The 27,385-nt window shown below is 41.4% G+C and overlaps 1 protein-coding gene across 1 annotated transcript in view; it reads left to right on the top strand.

Annotated features, from left to right (window-relative positions):
- Positions 1-27,385, top strand: part of LOC309552099 (teneurin-2-like) — a 1,659,581-nt gene that overhangs the window by 308,443 nt on the left and 1,323,753 nt on the right. Inside the window, exon 2 of the mRNA XM_082252878.1 lies at positions 3,388-3,507. Coding sequence (XP_082109004.1) covers positions 3,388-3,507 — 120 coding nt within the window. The remainder of the gene's footprint in view (positions 1-3,387; positions 3,508-27,385) is intronic.

Here is a 27,385-nt window from a genome sequence, read left to right on the forward strand (position 1 = left end):
TCTCAAATGTTTACATTTGAGATCATCTCTCATTGGATGCCTCGATCGTGACGAATGGCCGCTGTGATTGGCCATTCGTCACGATCTGTGATTGGCTGTGTCCAAGGGACACGGCCAACACAGATTATCCCCGGTGCGCGCTCGCGGGAGCGCGCGGGGAGTCTGTTACTACCGAGGCAATGACAGATGATCTCATATGTTTACATATGAGATCATCTCTCATTGGATGCCTCGATCGTGACGAATGGCCGCTGTGATTGGCCATTCGTCTCGATCTGTGATTGGCTGTGTCCAAGGGACACGGCCAACACAGCTTCTGCCCGATGCGCGCTCGCGGGAGCGCGCGGCGGGCGTGTTTATGGGAGGCCGTTTAAAAACGGCCTCCTGAAAATTCAAGTCCGCGCTGCAGCCGTATATAGGCTGTAGCGCGGATGTGAGCAGGTTAAATATTATCTTGGGTTTAGTAAAGCTTGTATATGCTATTCACTGCAGAAAACAAGGCTTTAGTGCAACCTTACTCTGAACTGGTCAATTGTGTAAAGTAGGTGGATTTTGCTCCATGTGATTATCATTCAGTTCTTTGTGAATAGTAAGTCTAGTTTCAAATGACAGCCTTTGCTTTTAGTTTTTTCACAATTCTGGTGTAATCTATGGTGCTGAGTGGGTAATAGGAGACTGTAACGGATCTTTGTACCCCAGGTGGGCACATCCGCCGGACCTGTGTCTCCTCTTTATTACATTCCAAGACAACAGTTTTACACACAGTTAGGGAAACTCCCTTTAGCCTTGCCACAGCGGGGGAAGGGAACAGGGACCAACCAATGAGAACTGAACATTTGTACATTTTAAACAGGCAGTCTTAATACACACCCCCTGCGGAGAGATGTCTCCAGCTCAGACCAGACCATTGTCTGTGTCAGGATTCCACACAATTAGACACAGAAACAGGAGGGGGGGGGGGGGTGGCCTGTAACATTACATTCCAAACACTTGGTTCTCAAACGTATACACATGCAATAAACATAATGCATACATGAAGGACAATATACAGTGGCTGTGTTTGCTACAGAGACAATCCAGAATTTTAAGGGTGCTAGGATATTTAGGAGATTGTTCAGGTCATCATTGTAATGGGGAAACCATGTCATCAGGAGTGGATAAAGAGTTTATACTGGGGAGGCAATTGATACCACTGGACAGAGCAATAGGAATCAATGTCCCTAATATTCTGAAATGAAATAACCCATGGCAGAGGGGTATTTTATAATGAATGGTTAAACCTAAATGATAGTAACTTGTTATATGAGATGGATAGATCATCTACAGTAACATTAGATAAAACCACATCATAACGGCAAACCAAATCCAGGACATGACCATTAGAGTGGGTGGGAAAATTATTAAATTGATGTAAATTACAACTATCAAGGCAAAATGTAAAGTAATTTGTGAGAGCATTGTTGATATTGTTCATGTGTATATTAAAATCTCCCAGCGGAATTATATTAGGGGGGAGTAAGCAAAGATGGGTAATCAAAGCACTGTTAAGTTTAGATAGATGATAGACTGTGGCAACAATAGTAGGGGTTGGGTTTTGCAGTGGCAGGGAGAGAGATTCAAATGAAACATGAGCAAGCAGAGAAACGGGTGAGATTTTCCACTTCTCATTGTAGAATATTGTGAGACCACCCACTCTCCTGGATACACGAGGCTGACAGATGTAAACAAACCCAGGAGGAGTGGATTCATTCAACTGAGAGAAGTCATTAGGATGTTGCCACAAAATATCAAACTTATGATCAGTTAAGATATCCTGGATGAGAGGACCTTTGCTCATAAGAGAGCAAATGGTAAACAGACCGAAGTTGACAAAGCTGTGCTGGTGTTTGACATGGATGTTTGCCAACATAGTTAGGCTGGCCAAAACACTTTGGTCAAATTCGATGTCTGGGATTTCTTGAAGGAGGATGAGTTAATGACTAGATGGAGTGAATGGGGTTGGAGTTATCCATGTGGAAGTTCCATCAGGATCCAGAGTGAGATCCACAGTGGATATATTTGGGATGGGCTGGACGAGCGATGTCACAGTATAGATACAATGTCGGAGGTGTACCGGACAGGTGGAACCATGGTTGCACAAGCTCAGAAGCTGTGTATTGGAGTATCACTGTTAATGGTTTGAATACAATGTACAGGACAGTCCAGACAAGCATGTACCTTATGAGCAACTTGTAGTTCCACATTGTTGTCTACAAGATCCAGAGCTGAAGAGGTACACACTGTAGAAACACACTGCAGAGACACAGACTGGACTGTGAGACCTGTAGCTGGAGGTTAGGTAATCACTGCAGAGACACAGGCTTGACTGTGAGGCCTGTAGCTGGGGGTCAGGTACACAATGTGGAGACACAGACTGGACTGTGAGGCCTGTATCTGGAGGTAAGACACAGACTGCAGAGACACAGACTGGACTGTGAAGCTTGTAGCTGGGTGTGGTGATGCACACACTGCAGTGACAGTCTGCGCCGATCCAGTCACATAATCCTACAGCTCTGGGTTCCCTGTGTCATAGAGCAATCAACGACAGCTGGGAATTCTTGCCACCACAACATTTCCCATAGGTTCCCCAAGGCCCAGCCATTGTCTCTTGTCCATCCTCTTCCCTGTAGCCACTGCTCACTGACACAGGGGAGCTGGAGCTTCAGGTTCACATAACCTGACTGGAGCTTCCTAAAAAATGGTATAAAGATATTTTTTACACAGGGTAGGCAGAATGTAATAGATGTATGTAATAGATAGGAGGAGGGGAGGAAAAACACTTTTAAGAAAAGTTAGAGTTAGGCTTCATTTCCACATTATGTATTAAGTATTCATTGCTCTATGCATCCCAGCTAGGTTAAATTATCCCTCTTTAGGTGTCAATAACCACTGTCATGGAGAAAGGCTCTGATGGGAAAGCCAATCTTTTAAAGCTTTCGCCATAACAAGAGATGAGGGCAAATATTCCAGTGGGAAGACTTGTTCTAGTAACAGCTGTCTAACAGAAGAATTCCCCATACTTTTTACAAATCTCTTCTTGCTTATTGTTACATCTTCGGAAACAAAAAGTGAAAGGTCTTCCCCTTAACAAGACATAAACCAGAAAAATGTAATGGATGGGGTTTTTATGCTTTCTATCCAATTTTTTTTAAATAGCTATACATACACCTTAATATAGAGAACAATAGAAAAATTATGCCGTGCCATTTCTGTGTTTTTATTTTGGAATTATCAAATTGTGTGTGATTCAGATATATGTATGTCCTTAGTAAAGCATTAATGTCTAACATTTTTATTTAAAACATTTGAATTATATATTTATAATCATTTTTTATGTTTGTGTTTCAGGGAAAGAAAGTCCAAACTCCAAATGCTGTTATTCTGAGAGTGGTGGTGTAACCAAACTTGGAAATCATACAAATAGCAGATACCCCAAAACACCTTGTCATTTGGATCTCTACTCTGAAGGTAGGAAATAATAATATTTAATCTCATATAAAGACACCTGTATCCAGTAAATAATAAGCTAATTTTTTAAGGAAACATGTATTTTCATTGTTTATGAGAGTCTCTTTCAGTGTATATGAGTGTTGACCATACTACGAAAAACAATGAACAATGTTCATTAGCTTCTAACAAATAGGCAACAGGTATGTTTTCATCAATGTAAAGGTAGAACCCCTGTTAACAATTTTTTTTTTTTAGCTTTGGATAGTTTGGGAGAGGTTTACAATCTCTTTTATGATGTTGTTAATATACTTTGCCTCCATTGGAGAGATTTCTAATCACTTCTTGCCCTAGACACTACTTTTAACAAAGACAGGAAGTGACAAAGAGAATAAAAAATTAAAAAGGTCTAATCCTTCCCCACCCTTTCCTAATTAGTTAATTCCCTCTTAAATAGCTCTGTTGCTCTTCAAATCCTTTAGTTTCCAGGGTAAAACCTGAAAGAGTTGCTCAATATCTGCTAAGGTGGCTTGAAGCCACACCCTTACTGGGGCCATCAACCTGCTGTCATTATTCAATGGTTTAGAGTCAGAAACTCAGTGACCATTAAAAGCTTTCGCATTGGGCTGTTCAACTGTGGAAATGGTACATAAAGTGGAACTATACTCATCTCCCCAATAGCGATGCTTTATCCACAAACTCCCTCATCTGCCTCTGACATTTTAGCCTGGTCTTCTTCCAGGTTCAAGTTCTTCAGCCACCTTTATTGGCCATGCCAGGATAACTCCTGGACATGTGCAGGTGTTTGTTCACCCCAGCAGTACTGAAAGTGTAAACTGAACTCTGCATGTGAAGAAGATTGCTGGCAGGCAAGAGGGTATAATTTATTGCAGAAGAGACATGGGTTCAATGTACCAAAGGCAAATGGATTTTTACCTTAACTTAGCGAATAGTGCACAAATTCACTTAGCAAATAATACCAAACACATGCAGGAACAAAAAAAATAAAATTATATCTTATTGTACATATTTGGTTGATGGAAGTCAGCAGAGCGTCATCTTATTAAGTAAGCTAAATGAAAATTCCCCTGTAAAATGAAAATTCACTTGCAAAATGAACAGCTTTTTTGACTTTAGTAAATCTACCCAATAATATGTCACATGCAATAAAGTCCCACCTGACACCTTTAAATTCAAGAACTGTATACAGCCTTAGCCTAGAATCATTTATATCTGCAATGGCAGCTATCATTTATGTCTGTAAAACCAATGCTAGTTCTGGCGTTGATGAAGCCAGCCTTTCTCCATTCCAACTCACAAATTCCTATTGGCCAAGGGTTAAATGACTGTGGGGCTCTAAAACTATGAAGAAATGTCATAGCTTGCCTATTAAGTAGCATTAAGTAGCAAGTGGCCAACATTCAGCCATAGTACATGTGAATGATAGCTCCCCTGTCAAATAGGGTGCCTGCCCTTTTTTTACCTGTTAGCAGCACTTTTTTTTAATTTATAGTGACAGAATCATTTTAAGATTAGAAATACGGACACCTAAATATATACATACTAAATACAGGGGAAAGGTTCCTAAGAGAGAGACATTGATTTGTATTTATTTAAAATGTGTACCCCATAAAATTGTTGTTTTCAGTTATAAATGTTATACACTTTGATATTCTCGTTATTCCAAATGTATTTTTGGTCTTTTAACCAGTGGGATAACAAAATCCACAGATTTTGCTAAATATTTAAACACACATTTCTCTTTAAGACTATAATAACTGAGAAAACACTAATTGAATTACAATTATTATTAAACATATATTAATTACTAATTATTATTAAATACCAATTATTAATAGTTAGTAGCATAACAGTTGAAATGGTTGTAAACCTCAGATATATAATATGACCAAATCATATCACTCTTTGGTGTGTGTACTTGTCTCAATTAGGAGCACTAAGTGTAATTTCTGTCTGCTGCTTCATTCCTCTGCTATCAACATGAATCACTTCTGACAAGTATTCCTGACACCAAGAGAAATAAGTTTACAGGGGAGGGAGCGCCAGCTGATTGACAGCCTCAGCTCTGTTCCTGTGTGCTGTGTGAAGGGGGGCGGGTGTCCCTTCCCTCCCTTCCAATCAGATCTCAGAGCTCTCTTCACTGAGCCATACAAAGAGTAATTTCAGCTCTCCACCCCCTTTTTTTCCTGAGTGCTCAGACAGGCTTTGTAAACTCTGGACTTAAACAGCAACAAATTATGTAGGATGATTTGTTTCATTCTTGTGTATCACTCGCCATTCACTTAGGTATGTGGAAGGGTTTACAACCACTTTAAAAAAAAGTTGAGCATTGAAGAGGAAACTGCTTTGTTTTTGCTTTCAGTAAAGTTTAATACCCCACAAGCCAAAAAAGCTGAAATAAAGCGCCCGTGCTTTTTGTAAACTCCTCTATTATGCTGCAGCGTGATTTTTCAGGGACTGTCAACAGCAGAAATACAGAGGATAATAAACAAAAATTATAGTAGATTTCAGCAAACAGGAGGTGCTTTCATTCAGCCAACTTTAATAAATCTGCCTCTTTCTTAACCCCTAACCTTACCTGCCCAACTCTGAAAAAGGCATTGAACTAAAAATTAAGCTTTTATTTTATATTTTAGCTTAAAATACAATCAATATATACAGTATCTTTATTATATTTTTTCATGTGACAACACTGAAGAAATGGCACTCTGCTACAATGTAAAGTAGTGAGTGTACAGCTTGTATAACAGTGTAAATTTGCTGTCCCCTTAAAATAACTCAACACAGTCATTAATGTCTAAACCGCTGGCAACAAAAGTGAGTACACCCCTAAGTCAAAATGTTCAAATTGGGCCCAACGTGCTGTATGGTCTTGACCATCATGCTGATGCTCAGTTTCAGGGTCTTGGTAATTTTCTTATAGCCTAGGCCACCTTTAGGTAGAGCAAAAAATCTTTTTTTCAGATCCTCAGAGAGTTCTTTGCCATGAGGTGCCATGTTGAACTTCCAGTGACCAGTATGAGAGAGTGAGAGCAATCACACTAAATTTAACATACCTTCTCCCCATTCACACTTTAGACCTTGTAACAGCAGCAAGTCACATGACACTGGGAAGGGAAAATGGCTAATTGGGCCCAATTTGGACTATTTGACTTAGGGGTATACTCACTTTGGTTGCCATCGGTTTAGACATAAATGGCTGTGTGTTGAGTTACTTTGAGGGGACAGCAAATTTACACTGTTATACAAGCTGTACACTCTCTACTTTACTTTTGTAGCAAAGTGTAATTTCTTCAGTGTTGTGTTGAAAAGATATAATAAAATATTAAAATATTTACAAAAATGTGAGGGGTGTACTCACTTTTGTGAGATACTGTACTTTAGGTATAATGTATCGAGACCATACACTTTCTAATTTGATTGTACAATCTCCTGCAGCTCTACCAACAGCTATGTAGAACAAGGACTTGCATAAATACATACAACGCTTTTGCATTGTTTAGGTGTGGCCTCCTATTAAATAGTTTTGTTACACTTAAAGAATATTGTACAATCAGATTGTAACACGTATGATCACCATCTTTATAAATGTATAGCTGTATGTTAGGTGCAAGAAAATAAAAACAAGAAGAAAATGTATACTTTAGCTGACACTTTACCTAGTTGTCTACTAAAATTATGTTTTGACTGAATCTGTCAAATATGAGTCACTTTAACCAATTTGTTGATTTCTTTAGACTAGTTTCCTTACAACAAATGAATGTTTTAAATGAATAGATTGTTTGGAAAATTCAGATCATTCCAGTGAAATAATATTGAAAAGATCATATGTCCTAATACCATTTCATTATCAATTTAGATTTAGAGGAAGAATTATTTGTGTAATTTGTGGTTTAACAAACCAGTCAATTGTACCACAATATGATATATTTTATAGTAGAAGTCAATAGATTTGTTATTAAAAGCAATCAGATCAATGGAAGCAACAGCACCACCACTTGTGTGGAATTGAACCATTTTTGGCATCTGACCAGTTGAATCATCTTATCAAATATTCACTGTGTATAGCCATGATTATGTTTAAATCTGTAAATATGATTTTTTTTGTTGTTATTTATATAAAGATAATCATAATTTAAAGGAGTGAATATGCATGCGGAATATAATCCTCCGTGATGTTTGGGAAGTTGCTTTACATACATTGCTACTCTTAAAACTACATCTGTTGAGGAAATTGTAAAATGATTGATTAAAATTGCAGAGATGTTCTGAAATGGTTAATTGCACTTACTTTCTCATCCAGTGGGCTGTCAGCTTAAAAATATTGTTTTCGATGGTGATTATTTTTCCTCCATTTTCTTACTCATTCTCCAATTCCTTTTCTATACTTTATGAACAACATCCTTCAATATAGACAGCATCAAGTTGGCTATATACATGGTAATGCATTTAAGCTGAAATGGTGACATGTTAAATCTAAGAAAAATTGTATACAATTACATGTGCAAGACTGAAGACAGGTTGACAAATATCATATATACTTGCTGTTATTTTTTCCGGTTGCGTAACTTAATGTTGCCTTGTTGCATCAAACATTACGGTAGGCCTTCCACAATAGTTTTACATATGAGTTTCTGTAGATATTGATGCTTTAAATTGCTGGCTCATCATTATTACAAAAAAATGCTTTGTTGTAAATTTCCATTTATGAAAAATATCACTGTTTAATAAGGAATTCATTTCCACAATTTTGTTTTTACCATCTAAGGGTAAGAAAGTACATTTTATAATTCAACTCTTTCTTTTCTACTCTTACCTTATGTAAAAAATAATTTCTATGTACTTTCATTGATTCACTATGTAATTTCTCATAATGATTGATGCAATACTTTTAAACAATTGGATTTTTGTTATGATCATTTGAAGCAGCACAAATAGTAAATTTTCTGGCATCCACAAGATCTCTTTCAATGGAAAAACTTAATAAGCATGCAGATCAGGAAAGTCAGATAACAATTAAAAGTCCTTATTAGCATACTTGTTCTGGATCAACTATTTGAAGTATTGATGCAAGAGCATTAACATTACTGCCTGGCAACTTGCATTTGTATACAAAAAGTGAGCAAAAATAGAAGCAACCTTCAGGTTTCCTCCCAAAAATTTCCTTTTTAAGCGACTCTGCCATTAAGTACCACAATTCAAAAAAGGCTTACCTGGAAAAGAAACAACTCTATAGCTTCTTTTCCTATTGCTTTCACTGTCAGAACACTGATCTTTTCAGGAGAGTTCCCCTACTGAAGCCAGACAGAAAACCAACACTCCTCTCTCTTACCTCCATGTCACTACAGGAAGCAGTAAACACTGCATGGAACCCAGAAGGTCAACACTTCTAGAAGTGTTGGTTTGTCTTCAAAGCTAAGTGGAGGATATCCCCTGAATGGTATTCTAGTGGCATGTTCAGTAAGCTAAGTATTCATTTTCTTTTTTTTTTTTCTAGGTATGCCTTTTATAAATTGTTATACCTTACAACAAGGTCCCTTTAAGGTAGACTTATGAAAGATGCTTTAGACATTTTCAAGAAAGAAAAATTAAACTTTTAATCAACCATGCCATTTTATTATTTGCATTTTTGTTGAAACCTGCTTCCTAGACAGATAGTTTTTCTTTCTAGTTATGCTAACATGCTTTCTAATAGATCAACCAACCGTGTTCGACTGAAGTCTACCAATTTTAAGATAAATATCATTATAAAGAGGACTTTTGTATTGACTTCTACAGTTAATTAGTATAAAGAACCATTCTTATGTCTTTAAATGTATCTATAGTGAAGTGACAACTTAAATGAAGCATTTGTCTCTTTAAACTTAAACGACTTCAAACACGAAGCTTCTAACCTTTTTAAATTACAATCTGAGGACTGGTGAATGAATCAATTCATTTCTTTGAAGAGCCATTTAAGAATCCCATTTTAGTTTCCTCAAAGGCATGCACTTGCTCTTTGTCCAACTCCAAATCGAAAACTGCTTGACGGACTGCCCTATGGCTTTCTATCAATTTGTATAACTATTCTGCTCAGACGCTCATGCCTTGTAAAAGTTGAGCCAGACCTTAAAGTTTAGAAAGAGTTAATTTTTGTAAAAAGAAAAATAATTAGTGATGTTTTAATGTATTATGTTCTCCATAAGAGTTCATGTTTCCCCTTCTTTAAGAAGTAACAGTTTTGGGGTGTAAAGTGGAACCTCGAGCAAACAGCTAAATAGACAGATTACATACAAATCTAGGAGCTGTTTTACTTGTCAAAGGATTTGTATCACTGTGCATTCATATCTGAGATGTACACAGTCTGGCCAGACAGCAAAGGAAGCTTGAAGACCTGACTTTTGTTTTGTCTCTCCTCCAGTCTAGGACTGGACAGTGAAAGAAAATCAGAAAACTGATGAGCTTTTTTTCTTTCCCCCTGCACTCCTTTCTTTTGAGCATGTTGTTTGTTAGCACATGGGCACTGAAGCAAAACTGATTGACTCTTTTCACTGCCTTTCCCCCTCCCGATCTGGGCTTCGCAAACAGGAGGAGATGGCAAAAGACTGATAAAAACACACTAATGATATACACAGTATATATATATATACTTTTTTTAATTAAGTTAGACAAATGTATTTTGATGATAGTGGGAAAATAGATTTTGTGAACACCATTTATTTAACACTGCCTTGATCACAATTGGGAAGAAATTATTATCAGAGTTTTTTGTTCTTATGCTCTATCACAATTAATACAGATGGATACCTAATATTTAATTCACAGAATGTTTTTTAAGATGAAATTATGTAGGAAATTCTCATTCAATAAGCACATTCTGTGCATACAGAAAGTGTTCACAGCGCTTCATTTTTATAACATTTTGTTATGTCACAGCCTTATTCCAAAATTGATTAAATTCTTTTCTTTCTTCAAAAAGATCATAATTAGGCAGAAATCGTTGTCAAAGAGTTTTTTTCTTATTATGCTCTATCACAACTAATACAGATGAATACTTAATATTTAATTCACAGAGTGTTTTTTTATGATGAAATTATGTAAGAATTCCTCATCCAATAAACATATAGTTACAGTATTAATTTATTGTAAGTTGCTTTTACCATAATTTTGAGTGCATATTTGAAAGGGAAAGTGATACTAGCTGTAATGTGATGTAGATTCAACATCAATTGCAGAAAAAAAAAGACCCACTACTACTCAACCACTTTTCTCTGCCACCATGATGACCCACTGTGCACCAATGTTGCTTTGCTGCACTACCATTGTTAAATTACAGTTAGATCACTGGCTGCTGTTGGAAACAAAGCAGCTTGGCATCATGGGTGATATCATTGATCATGTTTGATCCAAATTTTTTTTTTTTTTTTAATTTAGGTGAGTGCCTGCGCTTAGGGAAAATTAAATATGTAAATAAATATCTAAAAATGTCTATAAATATCTATAGAGGTGGCTGCTGCTGATAAAAAAGGGGAAGCTTTTCTGAATAAATTATTTATGTGTATCAGCGCTGCTCAATAAGGTGCAGAAAATTATTGGTCAATAATTGAATAAATATGTGCAAAGAAATACCTCAGTGCCTAGTGTCTCAAAGTGCTTAAACTCAAATATGCAGATCACACTATAAGCATATACAAACTTTAGGATCAATATAAATATAAATGAATATAAAAATTAATCAAAGTGCTTCGTGACTCAAAGTGCTATAACTCAATATGCAAATTGCAATATAAACATATATGTATGATATTCAAATTTCATTCAAAAATATAATCATATATAATCAAATTCAGAAAAGCGAAGCACACAGAGTACAGGACTCAAGAGTATGTATTGTGCAGTGCTGAGGAGTGCATATCATACAGGGTGCAATAGCCATAAACATGTACAGTATACAACATTAAAAGGTACAGTATGTACCACACAGGACAGCAAAAAGACTATGATCAGAAGCATGTTAGGTACACTGTACATACATAATCTAAGGTTTATGATACACACTCCTAACCGCCAACCCCTTATACTGGGCTATACATTATAAAATCATCACCCCGCTCTCTTTATACTAGGCTGTATTTTACATGCTTCTGACCACTTCACTCTGTCAGTTCTGTTGTACCTTACATACTCCTGGCTGTATGATGTGATGTATTTTGCATGCTTCTGACTGCTGTACTCCCCACATACAAAGTAGTTGGATTATACAACATATAGCCCTGTGTACAGAGTGCAGTGGTCAGGAATACGTAACAAAGAGCCCAGCACACAGTGTAATGCACGGTCCAACATACAAAGTAAAAGCCATTGTACAGAGTGCAGAATTCAAGAGTATTGTTCAGGGGCCATTAATATTTAACATGTGATTGTAAGACACCCCCCCACACAAAAAGTTCTCTCACCTGTTCACAAATTCTCCCCCCACCAGCTCTCTCACCTGTTCACAAATCCTCCACTCCCCCCCAGCTCTCTCACCTGTTCACAAATTCTGCCCCCAGCTCTCTCACCTGTTCACAAATCCGCCCCTCCCCCACATCACTCACCTGTTTACAAATCCTTCTCTCCCCTCCAGCTCTCTCCCCTTATCACAAATCCTCCCCCCAACTCTCTCCCCTGTTTACAAATCCTTCCCCCAGCTCTCTCACCTGTTCACAAATCCTCCCACCCCCCCCAGCTCTTTCACCTGTTCACAAATCATCCCCTCCCCAGCTCTCTCACCTGTTCACAAATCCTTCCCTCCCTCCAGATTTCTCTCCTGTGCAAAAACCCTCCGCCCAGCTTTCTCCCCTGTTTACAAATCCCCCAGCTCTCTCACCCCTTCACAAATTCTTCCCTCCCCCCTGCTCTTTCACCTGTTCACAAATCCTCCCCCAGCTCTCTCACCTGTTCACAAATCATCCCCTCCCCCCCAGCTCTCTCACTTGTTCACAAATCCTCACCTCCCCCCAGCTCTCTCACCGGTTCTCATATCCTCCCCTCCCCCAGCTCTCCCACGTGTTCATAAATCCTCCCCCCAGCTCTCTCACCTGTTCATAAATCCTCCCCTCCCCCCATATCTCTCTCCTGTTAACAAATGCTCCCCCCAGCTCTCTTACCTGTTCAAAACTCCTCCCCTCCCCCCAGATCTCTCTCCTGTTCACAAATTCTCCCCCCTCAGCTCTCGCACATGTTCACAAATCCTCCCCTCCCCATCTCTCTCACCTGTTCACAAATCCTCCCCACTCCCAGCTCTCTCACCTGTTCACAAATCCTCCCCCAGCTCTCTCACCTGTTCACAAATCCTCCACTCCCCCCAGCTCTCTCACCTGTTCACAAATCCTCACATTCCCCCAGCTCTCTCACCGATTCACATATCCTTCCCTCCCCACCAGCTCTCTCATCTGTTCACATATCCTCCCCTCCCCCCAGCTCTCTCATCTGTTCACAAATCATCCCCTCCCCAGCTCTCTGACCTGTTCACAAATCCTTCCCTCCCTCCAGATTTCTCTCCTGTGAAAAAACCCTCCCCCCAGCTTTCTCCCCTGTTTACAAATCCCCCCGGCTCTCTCACCCATTTACAAATTCTTCCCTCCCCCCAGCTCTTTCACCTGTTCACAAATCCTCCCCCAGCTCTCTCACCTGTTCACAAATCCTCCCCTCCCCCCAGCTCTCTCACCTGTTCACAAATCCTCACCTCCCCCCAGCTCTCTCACCGGTTCACATATCCTTCCCTCCCCACCAGCTCTCTCACCTGGTCACAAATCCTCCCCTCCCCCAGCTCTCTCACCCGTTCACAAATCTCCCCTCCCCCAGCTCTCTTGTCTGTTCACAAATCCTCCCCTCCCCCAGCTCTCCTACCTGTTCACAAATCCTCCCCCCAGCTCTCTCACCTATTCACAAATCCTCCCCTACCCCCAGATCTCTCTCCTGTTCACAAATCCTCCCCCCCAGCTCTCCTACCTGTTCACAAATCCTCTCCCCAGCTCTCTCACCTGTTCACAAATCCTCCCCTCCCCCCAGATCTCTCTCCTGTTCACAAATCCTCCCCCCAGCTCTCTCAACTGTTAAAAACTCCTCCCCTCCCCCCAGATCTCTCTCCTGTTCACAAATCCCCCCCAGCTCTCTCACCTGTTCGAAACTCCTCCCCTCCCCCCAAATCTCTCTCCTGTTCACAAATCCCCCCCCTCAGCTCTCTCACCTGTTCAAAATTCCTCACCTCCACCCAGCTCTCTCACCTGTTCAAAATTCTTCCCCTCCACCCAGCTCTCTTACCTGTTCACAAATCCTCCCCTCCACCCTTACCTGTTCACAAATCCTCCCCTACCCCAAACTCTCTCACCTGTTCAGAAATCCTCCCCCCAGCTCTCTCACCTGTTTACAAATCCTCCCCTCCCCCCAGCTCTCTTACCTGTTCACAAATCCTCCCCTTCCCCCAGTTCTCTCACCCATTCACAAATCCCCCCTCCCCCCAGCTCTCTCGTCTGTTCACAAATCTTCCCCTCCCCCAGCTCTCTCACCTGTTCACATATCCTCCCCTACAGCTTTCTCACCTGTTCACAAATCCTCCTCTCCCCCCCCCAGTTCTCTCTCCTGTTCACAACCCCCCCCCAGCTCTCTCACTTGTTCACAAATCCTCCCCTCCCCCATCTCTCTCACCTGTTCACAAATCCTTCCCCTCAGCTCTCTCACCTGTTTACAAATCCTTCCCTCTCCCCAGCTCTCTTACCTGTTCACAAATCCTCCCCTTCCCCCAGTTCTCTCACACATTCACAGATCCCCCAGCTCTCTTGCCTGTTCACAAATCTCCCCCCCAGCTCTCTCATCTGTTCACATATCCTCCCCTCCCCCCAGCTCTCTCATCTGTTCACAAATCCTCCCCCCCAGCTCTCTCACCTGTTCACAAATCATCCCCTCCCCAGCTCTCTGACCTGTTCACAAATCCTTCCCTCCCTCCAGATTTCTCTCCTGTGCAAAAACCCTCCCCCCAGCTTTCTCCCCTGTTTACAAATCCCCCCAGCTCTCTCACCCGTTTACAAATTCTTCCCTCCCCTCAGCTCTTTCACCTGTTCACAAATCCTCCCCCAGCTCTCTCACCTGTTCACAAATCCTCACCTCCCCCCAGCTCTCTCACCTGTTCACAAATCCTCACCTCCCCCCAGCTCTCTCACCGGTTCACATATCCTTCCCTCCCCACCAGCTCTCTCACCTGTTCACAAATCCTCCCCTCCTCCAGCTCTCTCACCCGTTCACAAATCTCCCCTCCCCCCAGCTCTCTCATCTGTTCACAAATCCTCCCCTCCCCCAGCTCTCCCACCTGTTCACAAATCCTCCCCCCAGCTCTCTCACCTGTTCACAAATCCTCCCCCCCAGCTCTCTCACCTGTTCAAAACTCCTCCCCTCCCCCCAGATTTCTCTCCTGTTCACAAATCCCCCCCTCAGCTCTCTCACCTGTTCAAAATTCCTCCCCCCAGCTCTCTTACCTGTTCACAAATCCTCCCCTCCCCCTCACCTGTTCACAAATCCTCCCCTACTCCAAACTCTCTCACCTGTTCACAAATCCTCCCCCCAGCTCTCTCACCTGTTCAAAACTCCTCCCCTCCCCCCAGATTTCTCTCCTGTTCACATATCCTCCCCCCCCTCAGCTCTCTCACCTGTTCAAAATTCCTCCCCCCAGCTCTCTCACCTGTTCACAAATCCTCCCCTCCCCCATCACTTGTTCACAAATCCTCCCCTACCCCAAACTCTCTCACCTGTTCACAAATCCTCCCCCCAGCTCTCTAACCTTTTTACAAATCCTCCCCTTCCCCCAGTTCTCTCACCCATTCACAAATCCCCCCTCCTCCCCAGCTCTCTCGTCTGTTCACAAATCTTCCCCTCTCCCAGCTCTTTCACCTGTTCACATATCCTCCCCTGCAGCTTTCTCACCTGTTCACAAATCCTCCTCTCCCCCCCAGTTCTCTCTCCTGTTCACAAACCCCCCCCCCAGCTCTCTCATCTGTTCACAAATCCTCCCCTCCCCATCTCTCTCACCTGTTCACAAATCCTTCCCCCCAGCTCTCTCACCTGTTTACAAATCCTCCTCTCCCCCCTGCTCTCTTACCTGTTCACATATCCTCCCCTCCCCCCAGCTCTCTCATCTGTTCACAAATCCTCCCCTCCCCCCAGCTCTCTGACCTGTTCACAAATCATCCCCTCCCCAGCTCTCTGACCTGTTCACAAATCCTTCCCTCCCTCCAGATTTCTCTCCTGTGTAAAAACCCTCCCACCAGCTTTCTCCCCTGTTTACAAATCCCCCCAGCTCTCTCACCCGTTTACAAATTGTTCCCTCCCCCTAGCTCTTTCACCTGTTCACAAATCCTCCCCCAGCTCTCTCACCTGTTCACAAATCCTTCCCTCCCCACCAGCTCTCTCACCTGTTCACAAATCCTCCCCTCCCCCAGCTCTCTCACCCGTTTACAAATCTCTTCTCCCCCAGCTCTCTCGTCTTTTCACAAATCCTCCCCTCCCCCAGCTCTCCCACCTGTTCACAAATCCTCCCCCCAACTCTCTCACCTGTTCACAAATCCTCCCCTCCCCCCCAGATATCTCTCCTGTTCACAAATCCTCCCCCCAGCTCTCTCACCTGTTCAAAACTCCTCCCCCCCCAGATTTCTCTCCTGTTCACATATCCTCCCCCCCTCAGCTCTCTCACCTGTTCAAAATTCCCCCCCCAGCTCTCTCACCTGTTCACAAATCCTCCCCTCCCCCATCACTTGTTCACAAATCCTCCCCTACCCCAAACTCTCTCACCTGTTCACAAATCCTCCCCCCAGCTCTCTAACCTTTTTACAAATCCTCCCCTTCCCCCAGTTCTCTCACCCATTCACAAATCCCCCCAGCTCTCTCGCCTGTTCACAAATCTTCCCCTCCCCCAGCTCTCTCACCTGTTCACATATCCTCCCCTGCAGCTCTCTCACCTGTTCACAAATCCTCCTCTCCCCCCAGTTCTCTCTCCTGTTCACAACCCCCCCCCAGCTCTCTCACCTGTTCACAAATCCTCCCCTCCCCCATCTCTCTCACCTGTTCACAAATCCCCCCCCCCAGCTCTCTTACCTATTCACAAATCCCCCCCCAGCTCTCTCACCTGTTCACATATTCTCCCCTGCAGCTCTCTCACCTGTTCACAAATCCTCCTCTCCCCCCAGTTCTCTCTCCTGTTCACAACCCCCCCCCATTTCTCTCACCTGTTCACAAATCCTCCCCACTCACAGCTCTCTCACCTGTTCACAAATCCTCCCTCCTCAGCTCTCTCACCTGTTCATAAATCTCCTCCCAGCTCTCTCACCTGTTCCCAAATCCCCCCTCACCCTCTCTCACCTGTTCCCAAATCCCCCCTCACCCTCTCTCACCTGTTCACAAATCCCCCTTACACTCTCTCACCTGTTCACAAATCCTCCCCCTCACCCCAGCTCTCTCACCTGTTTACAAATCCCCCCCTCCCCCCAACCCCCCACACAAAAAGCTCTCTCACCTTTTGACAAATTCTTGTACTCCCCCACAGCTCTTTCATCTCTCAGAGAATGCAGTTGGCACCGCTCTGTTAGCTGTGTTCTGGCTTAAAAAAAAAGTTAGTGACATTTCCTGCAGCTCCGATCCACCTATAAGGAATGTAGCACAGAGCTTAAGCAGGAGTTTTACAGCACTGCAGTGAAATCTGACTTCATGCTACACAGTGGTGACAAGCGGTGGGTGGAGTAAGAAGCTGCCTCCCCAAGCCCCAAATCTACAAAAAATGTGGGCAGCGCCGGGATCCAGGACATCCATTTAGCATCATGTGCCCTGGGTGCAGCGCCAATACTACCACACAAAAACTGGTGGAGGAAGTGAGTCCTCTGCCAGCTTCTGTGTTATGTGACAAGTGGAAGAGGACAGGGCTGTCAAAGGTTCCGAAACGCCATTCCGGTGCGTTTCGGCGGAAAAAAAGCCCTGCCTACAAGAGATGGGGAATTTTAAAAGCAGATTTGGGAAATTACCATTTTTCCTTTAGGGTTACAAGGAAGAATAATAATATAGAATCCTTCATTTCTTGTGACACTAAACATGTAGTGCATTTGCAAGAATGTTCTTGCCACAAGCAATATGTTTTATGATAATCCAATGGGTGAAAGTTGTGACATATCGAGGAGTGGATATAATTATCTATTAAAACAAGAGGACCATCTCATATTGTTCACCAAAAGCATACATGCTGTGCTCCTGGTTGAGACATTATTTATTGCTGGTGAGTTGCCAGTTGCCACTTGTTATGTTTTCTATGTATGAAAAAGTTCTGTCATTAATTAATTAGCAACACAGATGAACTGTTATTATTCACTTTGTACATTCTATTTGTTTTACCTAATTCATGTTTGAAGATATGGTGGTGACTCTTGTTTTTTGTATTTATGGTGCTGCAAATTTTTTTATGTTTGGTTACTTTGTAGTGGTGTATATTTCCTTTTTTGCAAGCCGCTTATACAAATTATATTTTTGGTGTAGTGCTGACTTTACATACTGTATATGTTTTAGTTTACATCTTGAGATGTAATCCCAGTGTTAAACATGATGATCCACCACCCAACAATGTTGTCCTGCTGCACAACCATCACTAAATGACAAAATCTCCAGTTCAAACAGTTGCAAAACTGCAAGCAAGCTGGGTTTGGGGCTGAGTTTAGTTTAACCTGAACCCGAAGCTCATCCTAAGTTATCTCTATCAGGATTTTATTGCTGTCTGTGTCTCTGTTCAGGTGATTCCCTTCTTTATTCATCTTGATGACCACCATCTCTGGCACAGAAAGTTTTTAATATGGTAGTAAAGCCCGCTTTGTTATTTTTACCTATGGGTAAGCCTATAATAAGGCTTACCTGAAGGTAAAATTAATATTTCCTAAACGTGCACCGTTTTGGAGATATTCACCCTGCATGCAGCAAGGGACATCACTGGCGCATGCACTCTGAAGGTGCAGCATACCTTTCCGGAATTTCTGAGCTGCGTGCTGGAACCGAGGGCTCTTGCAGGCATGCGCGGGAGTGACATTATTGCGGCTCTGGCCAAGCACACAGCAGGAGCGTGCGAACTGTGAAGAAAGTCTGGGGGAAGATGTCAGCCCCCCTCAGCGGTGACAGCGCCTCGCGGAAGGTCTTCCTTCTATGTTCATAGAATTCCATAACGTACTAGTATGCGATGCATATTAGCATAGTAAGCAGTTGCCTTAGCATAGTATGCAATACACTCCTTGTATTCATTGCACCTTTAAGACCCTCCCACTGTTGGTGAAATTTGACCACACCCACTATTTGATGTGATTTTGAGGGTGTGTGTGTGGGGAGGGGGGATTTGGGGGTGTGTGGTTGAGTTCCTGTACCTATTATCTGAGGAAAAAAAAGCCCTGATTTTATCCTAATTCATTCTCTGCATTAAGTTAAAAAATCTTATGTGATCAGCTCTACTAGAGCCCCCCCAAATACCTGAGCCTGATCTTGATCCAGTGCTGTGCCCGATATCAGCAGCACTACTATCTCTCTCGTTCCTTGCAGGACTGGCCATTGGTTCCTGCTGCTGTCAATCATATCCTGTGAGGGGCAAAGGGTGGGGCCGAGCCAAATTATGTGTGTCAATAGATTCACAGTCTCACCTGGGATCGAGCCAGCAGGAGTGCCCCCATAGCAAGTGGCTTGCTATGGGGGCACTCGAAAGGCAGTATAAGCCAGGAGTGCCGATGGGGGACACCAGAAGAGGAGGTTCTCAGGGCTGCTCAGTGCAAAATCATTGTGAAGAGAAGGTAAGAACAACATGCTTATTATTTAAAAAAAAGGAAGTTGAACCTTTGCAATCACTTCAAATATACAATTTTTAAGTCATCACAGGAAGAGGAGGTAAGGGGCATCTTCCAATTATGACACCTCTTCTGATGACAGTGGTTTATGAAGGGATGTTCTCTTGTTTTGTAGAAGTATCCCCTTACTTCCGATTGTGTTTGAGGGAGAGGAAGTGAGGGTAAGAATGGCCATACACACATCATTTTTTTTTAATTCAGCCTGCAGTTTAAACACTGCAGATGTTTAAATCTCCTGCTGTGTTTTCTGACAGCAGGAACCACTGCTTTGTGAATTAAGCCTTATAAATGCATGGAACACTGTATTAGGAAGTTATGTAATAACTGTGATGTAACGTTTGGTATATCTAATTTGTGGACTTCCAATAAAATAGATAAATTGACAAATCAGTCACCTTATATATAATTTGTTTCCAAAAAAACAGTGTTTATCTAACAAATATAACTTAGAAATTAATGATGTTTTGGGGTTCAGTTGTAAAAAGAAGCATCCTTAATACATTTTCTGCTAAATTATAGTAACACTGTGTACTTTCTGAGTCATATATTTATATACCCTTTCTTCATTCTCACAGCAGGTCTGGAGGTGTTTTGTAGTTTAAGAACATGTCTTTGAAAATCCTGCATAAAATAAATCAGAAAAGCACAACACCAGAAATGCTGAAAGCTGCTTCTATTCTACATAAATAGGCTGTGTTTTTACTCTCTCAAACCATGGTTTGGCTGAAGCACCACATATTCCATGATAGACGATTTGGAAACTTAAAACACAAATAAGAAAACAGTCAAAGAAAAAGATAACATCATATCAGCTGGTGCTGAAGGTGCCTAAGCCTTTGACCATTCATTATTGATTGTTTTATTTAATTCTCCTTTTATGCTAATGATAGTCTTTTTATATGACTACACAGTAAATCAGGTGTTTAATTGTATGATGGCAGCAGTGAAAATAGTATGCAGTAGCAGGGGTAATTGTACGGGCCCACATTTAATTTTATTAGATAGCAATGTGAGTCTAATTACAGTAGCTAGTATTAGAATTGCAAATATTGCATTATGTGCTAATTGCTTTCAAAGTGAAGATGAAGGTAAAATAAATTTGTGTAAGCTATTCATTGTTGTTCTACTCAGACTTGTATTTTGTAAACCACCCTAAAAGAAAAATATACCTTAGCCTTTTTTAAGATTTTATTTTGTGTTTTATTGCATTATTGTGCATATAACATTGATATTGCATTTGTCTTAATGTTTTTTTGTGCATGTTTGCTGTATTATATTCATCATAACAGATTTGTAGCTAGTAAACCTAGTTATCTAGCTGCATGAGAAACATTAAAATACTAAGCAACCCCTCGTTCTTACCCAACACATTAACTTCACAGTTACCTCACTTTCCTATCATCCCTCCACTGCCTCTTCGCTTTTTCTGTATCTTTGCTATACTCAAAAGTTTTTAGCTGGCCATAGCAGGCTGAATTCAAACTAAAAAAGGTGGATGGAGGATTCCCCCCCTCTAGGACACTGAATTCTGACAAACGCACCCACCATATGTAACCATTTCAGAATACACTGATCAGTGACTGCAGCTGCTAATCAAGAAACAATGTTCAGCATGTCTCTTCAACAGAAATCAATTTCACGATCACTGTATGGCCAACTTTATTTTTCATTTTTGTATCAAAATTACTAGTTCAATACATATCGAACATGAACAGTAAAGGCAAACATCAGCTGTAAAATAACAATTACAATTTAACCTAAGGCTTTTAGATAGTATAGTATAGTAAAGTATAGTATAGTATAGTATAGTATAGATAGTATAGTATAGTAATATATATATATATATATATATATATATATATATATATATATATATAGTATAGTATAGATAGTATAGTATAGTAAAGCCTAGACCAGAAATTAAAAGATGCTTATAGATCCTTCTATAGGTTTGAGGGTTAAAAGTAAACCTCTTTTTTGTTGTAACACATACATTACTGCAAAGCAACTAACACAAAGCATGCATGTTGATGCAATGCATTCCTTTTTGCATTGAAAAAGGGTCACCTCCAATTTTGGACAAACTGTGGTGCATTGGCCATTCACAATGTAAATGGGCCCTTAATCATTTTTCTGAGTATTAGCTGCCCATAGTTAGGTATTATCACCATGCCATGTTATACAAAGGACGTTCAAGCTTTATGCTTATTAGGAAGATATAGACACACTGAACTTCTTATTAGGAAGATATAGACACACTGAACTTTAAAAAGAAGCAGGGTTATAAAATAATAACATATACTGGCACTTGCAGTTGGCTCATTATTTCCTTATACATATGTACTAAAAAAAAAGTTTGATGCATTGTGGTCTACTGTATATTGTGAAATCATACTTCTTGATATTATCAGGTACCATCAATTTTCAAGGTATAAAGAGTACATGGGATACACTTTACAGTAATATATGTGAATGGACTTCTAGCATTCAAAATGATCCAGAAACTGATAATATAAAGTGCAAGCGGTGATAAAGTAAAAAATAAAACAGGCCTAACGGTTGTTGAAAATTTAATTTTTGCCTGCCTTATGCTTATGTGCATTGACTCTCTAGACATTTACTCCATTATGTAGTCTTTATGTGGTGTTTTATTAGCTTTAATCTGTCTAGAATATTTAAACTGAAAAACATACCACTTATGTATAGTTAACATGCTACTAAGCAGTGTACTGCCAATAACGACAAATACATTATGACCAACTTCCCGTCTGACAGGTCCTTTCAAGTGCTGCAGTATTTATTGTATGAACTTGTATTGTGTAAATCTAGCCCATTCATTTAAAAGACTAGAGCACAACAGTGGACCAAAAATGGAACCTAAAGCACATAGCATGTGTGTTGTGGTGCACTGTAGATTGGGTCCATTGGTGCCCACCTTACTTGCTTGTTGGGTTGCCATTCCGATTGCTGAGTGTTACAATATGTTGCAGTGAAGCACAGTAAAACCATACATTTTACTATGCATTCAAAGAGAAGTATGGGTTGTTTTTTTAAGAATCATACTATTCTAGGTGGATGCAGCATTGGTCCAATGCTGCATCTGTCCCCCACTGACTCTAGGGCTTAGAACCGAGTGATCAAACACCGCCAATCGCTCAGTTCTCAGGGATCCCTGAGCAGAGGGTTGGTGACTGTCACAGCTGTCTGCTCTGCCCCCCCCCCCATGCACTCACTGGAGCGCTGGGCTGTGGAGGGTGGCGGGAGCAGCTGGTTCGGGCTCTCAGCTGAGCCGGGTGCCAATCCAGGCATGTGGATCTTTGGCTGTACTTAGGCTAAAACCCTAGTCCAGCTAATTTTTTTAGTGCATTTATATGGCTGCCATTTGCTTTATAGCAGTTATATGTATATTGGTAACTACATTATACATGTTTTTCACGTTCTTTATATTATATTATCATGTATATATCTTTATACACATGTTCTCTGCTTAACCTCTTTTTATTTATTTTTGTTTTTTTAATGTTTCGTTTTTAACTAACTTGTACTCCACATAGGGATGCATGCGCTAATCCTTATTCTTGTATTGTTATTCTTGCGGAGAGTTCATAGACTCATATACTTAGATATTGCCCGTGTGTCTCCTCCTCAATCTGCCATCCATTGCGATTTTCAATACCACACCCCCTTCCTGCCCCCATCCCCTATTTCACTCCAGGCGTCCTCACGTAGTATCGGTCTGACAAAAGAGCTCTACTGCGCACGCTCCGAAACATGTTACCACCCCCTGATGTCATTACTCCCTGTGCAGTCCATGAGTGAGGCGTGCGTTTCACCGGATGACAGGACCTCCATGGGTCATATTATACAAAGAAAATAGTTCTCTTGTTTCGGACCTCCCTGGGTCGGCTCACCACATCCATCCCTTCTCTAGGAAAGGAACCCCATGTGACGATCACACATGCTCGTTTTAAACTGTGATCTTGTAGGTGCAATTTACTTTGGTTGTTATTAAACATTTTTAATACTGTACTTAGAGGCACCTTCTCCACCTTTTGTTATTCTGAAGAAATCCCTGTGTGTTTGTCTGTATCTATGTGGGAAAGGGACTCTAATGGGAGTGGTTTCATAATTATCAATCAGCTTTGCACCTGCAGGGCTCTAATGAGGAAAGTTGCTGGGCCTGCATCCTTTTAGCAGTGATTTCCTATTGAAAGTATCTCAGCAAAAATGTTTGTTGCAGGCGATGCCTGAAATCTGGCTTGTATCTTAGGGCAGAATTTTGGGAAAATTGGTGAGCCAATCAAACAAGCAAGAAATTATGTTTCTGGGGGGTGTTCTGTACACATTCTGTAGCCATATTGAGCTGCAGTTTAAAAAGGAAAGCTAATTTTTAATAACATTTAATTACAATATGACTTGTGTCGGAATTGTATACGCTATATTATTTTTTCTTTATTTGCGTATATTTTTTCCCCACAAAAGTGGATTTACCCTTTAAATACTTCAATGTCCCATGTTTTTGTTTTTTATTTTTTATTTCTTCTTTAGAGCGTCATTTTCAGGGCTGCTGTGGAAAAATTACAGCTAGACTACCCTGCTGTCTATTTCTTTACAATATGTGTTTATTAACCACTACTGGACCGGAAGGATTTGCCCCCTTAATGACCAGACCATTTTTTGCGATTCAACACTGTGTTACTTTAACGGACAATTGCGCGGTCGTGCGATGCTGTATCTAAATAATATCCTTTTTTCCCACAAATAGAGCTTTCTTTTGGTGGTATTTGATCACCTGTGCAATTTTTATTTTTTGTGCTATAAACAAAAATAGAGCGACAATTCTGAAAAAAAAAACAATAATTTTCACATTCTGCTATATAACATTCCCCCCCCCCCCCAATTTTACCAATCTACTAACTACGGGAAAGATTTATGTAATTTATGTCATTTTTATTGATTTTCTTTTTCTACTAGTAATGGCGGTGACCTGCGATTTTTGCTGGACTGCGACATTGTGGCGGACAAATCAGACCCCTAACTGACATTTTTGACACTTTTGGAGGTACTAGTGACATTTCTACAGTAATCAGTGCTAAAAATATGCACTGTTACTGTGATAATGCCATTGGCAGGGAAGGGGTTAAACCAGGGGCGATCAAAGGGTTAAATGTGTACCTAGGGGCATGTTTATAACTGTATGGGGCGGGGCTTGTGAAATGATCACAGAGACCTGTGATCCTATATAGAAGGATCACAGGCACTCTGTGATCATTTCAGAGAGAAGAACGGTCAGCTGTGTTTATAACAGCTGACCATTCTTCTCTCTCAGCAGGGAGCGATTGCGGCTGTCAGGCAGCAATCAGAGCCGCCTGCCCCATGCATCGAAGTCCCCGCTGCCGAGTGGGGGCGGGATCGCGATGGCGTGCGCTCGCCCCCTAGCTGCAGGTACACGACCTACATATACCAGCGGCGGTTCGCGCAGGAGGGCCAGCCTGCGGCAGTATTTCTGCAGCGGGCGGTCCAAGAGCGGTTAAGTCAAAAGAGGTTCTACTGAATCAAAAATCCCAAGAGCGGTTAAGTCAAAAGAGGTTCTACTGAATCAAAAATCAATAGATGAAACACAAATGTAAGCTCTGACAGTGTAAGATTCTGGTACCTTTGGTACCCTTATTTACCATTTTCCTTTCAACATTGCGTCCCACCTTTCTAGTTAGGTGGAACGCATACACCTTTAAGACTGATGACGTCATCGCTGAGCGCCGCTGAGCGGCTATTTCAATCGCCGGCGTTCTCTCTCACGTTGCTCGTTCAATATGTGCCTACATGCTTACAAGCCTTGTCTTGCTGTCGGAACCTCCAGCTATTTGCCTTTACCTGGAACAGACCTGAACCTCGCTACTGATCCCGTATCTCGCTACCGGATCACTCCTTCACTACTGGACCCCTCTACTTACTAAACCTTACTAGTGATAAGTACCCCACAGGGGAATCCTCCATAACTAACTTACACTATCATCTTCTGCACATTAAGGACTGTTACTATCTATGCATACTAATTCTACCATCTGCACTGTTACATAGATTGCTAGCTCTTGAGTCTACTACCATCTATCCTTGCACTGGGTTAGTCTATCCTGTATATGTCATCTGCTGTCCTTACCACCTGTTACCATACATGATTACTAACCTATCTGCATTCTACCTATTACCATCTACTACTCTCCTGAACATTACTATCAAGTGCTTACCATTACTGTCACTGCTCACACCTGTCCCTTCAGCACATCACCTCCATACTATCATATACATCCTATCACTCCAGGAACATCTTATTGAGTGTGTGTATATCTGTATGCTGAAGCAGACAGGCCCACAGTGATGAGTCTGGAGAGTTGGATCTGGTATTCCAACACATCTCTACATGACTACTGAGTGGAGATTCTGCAGCTGCAAATCCAGCTTTCAATAAAAACGCAGGAGCGTTACAGACAGGAGAAAAACTAAGAAATACGGATTCTCTGTTGTGCATCAAGACTTAAGGTCCGTACACACGTACCGATTGTCGGCCGTAAAGATTCGGCCGACGACCGATCGGCCGATTGTAGGCTTGTTAGTATGATGCTTCCGACAGCCGACAGCGCACTTTCGGCCGAAAATAATCTGTCGTGCAAGCATTAAAATTTTTGTTGGCCAACACCAGAACGGCTGATTGTTCGCCAGTCAGTACAGAATTCGGCCGACAGACAGCAGATTTGCAAGACTGGGCATGCTCAGAAAAGAAAAAAGACCAGGAAAGTTAACCATCACATGACATCACTTCTGCAGTCGGCTGTTGTTGGCCGACAAAATTTGTGTGCAGTCTTTTGCAGTTTTCAACAGACACGACAGCCCTGGACAAAAGACGGCCGATCGTACGTGTGTAGGGGGCTTAAGAGAGACAGGAATTGTACAACTTCCCACAAATGGTGATAAAATATATTATATTAATTTGAAACGTGTGCAGATTTGTGCAGACTGTGTGCAATCACACACTTACCTAGAATCTCCCCAGGTCAGACTCCTCTAATTTCGAATATTTAGGGCAATCAAAAAACAAAGAATTTGTAACTTACCTGATTCAATCATAAATAGAGGTCATCATTAAACAGAACTAAAGCTCATTTCTAGCAATCCAAGAAAACGAAATCCAGGCCACTCATGGCATGTCACTGTTCTATATTTAACCATAGATTCCAAGGGCTAAAAATAATGAAAACACATCCAGTCAATGAATGTTTCTATTGCAAAGAACAAAGAGCATGCTTTTTCAGGACAGAGGGATCCATCTTCACTCGGGCTTACCTGCCATATTCAGGTGCCTCCCTCTTCTCCTGAGTGAGGTTCAATTAACTCACGTTATACCTCCCGCACATTTCTTAAACAACTAGCACTGATATAACCACTATCACAAGAACTACTACATGCATTGCTACAAGTCAAATATACAGCCATAGCCAATACTGTTACCAGCACTGTTGCAAGCTACATATACAGCCATAACAAGCACTAGAACAAGCAATATTAGTACTGCTATAAGTCCTATATGTAGCCATAACAAGTACTGTTACAAGCACTGCTACAATCCACATATATAACTACAGCAATCACTGTCACAAGCACATTTACAAGCCACATATACATCCATAGCAAGCACTGCCACACGCATTGATATAAACACGGTTGCAAACATTGCTACAAGCCACATATACAGCCATAATCAGTATTGCTTCAAGCCACATATACAGTCCATCTACCCAGAATGTCCTTAAAGGAATGGATTCAATTCCTTTCCTATATTTAGTCTCAAATGACCTGTTGCATTGGTAATTTAGATTCATTTGACTTCTTCCTGTAAAAGTATCTTTCCACAATCAGCACCACAATGCCTCATTTTCATTATTTTCAATCCCATAACTATCACTGCTTTAAATCCCCATTATATCTTCCTTAAATATGATTAATACATATAG

The sequence above is a fragment of the Pelophylax lessonae genome (assembly GCF_965119305.1).
Source record: "Pelophylax lessonae genome assembly, chromosome: 4".
Taxonomy (NCBI): domain Eukaryota; kingdom Metazoa; phylum Chordata; class Amphibia; order Anura; family Ranidae; genus Pelophylax; species Pelophylax lessonae.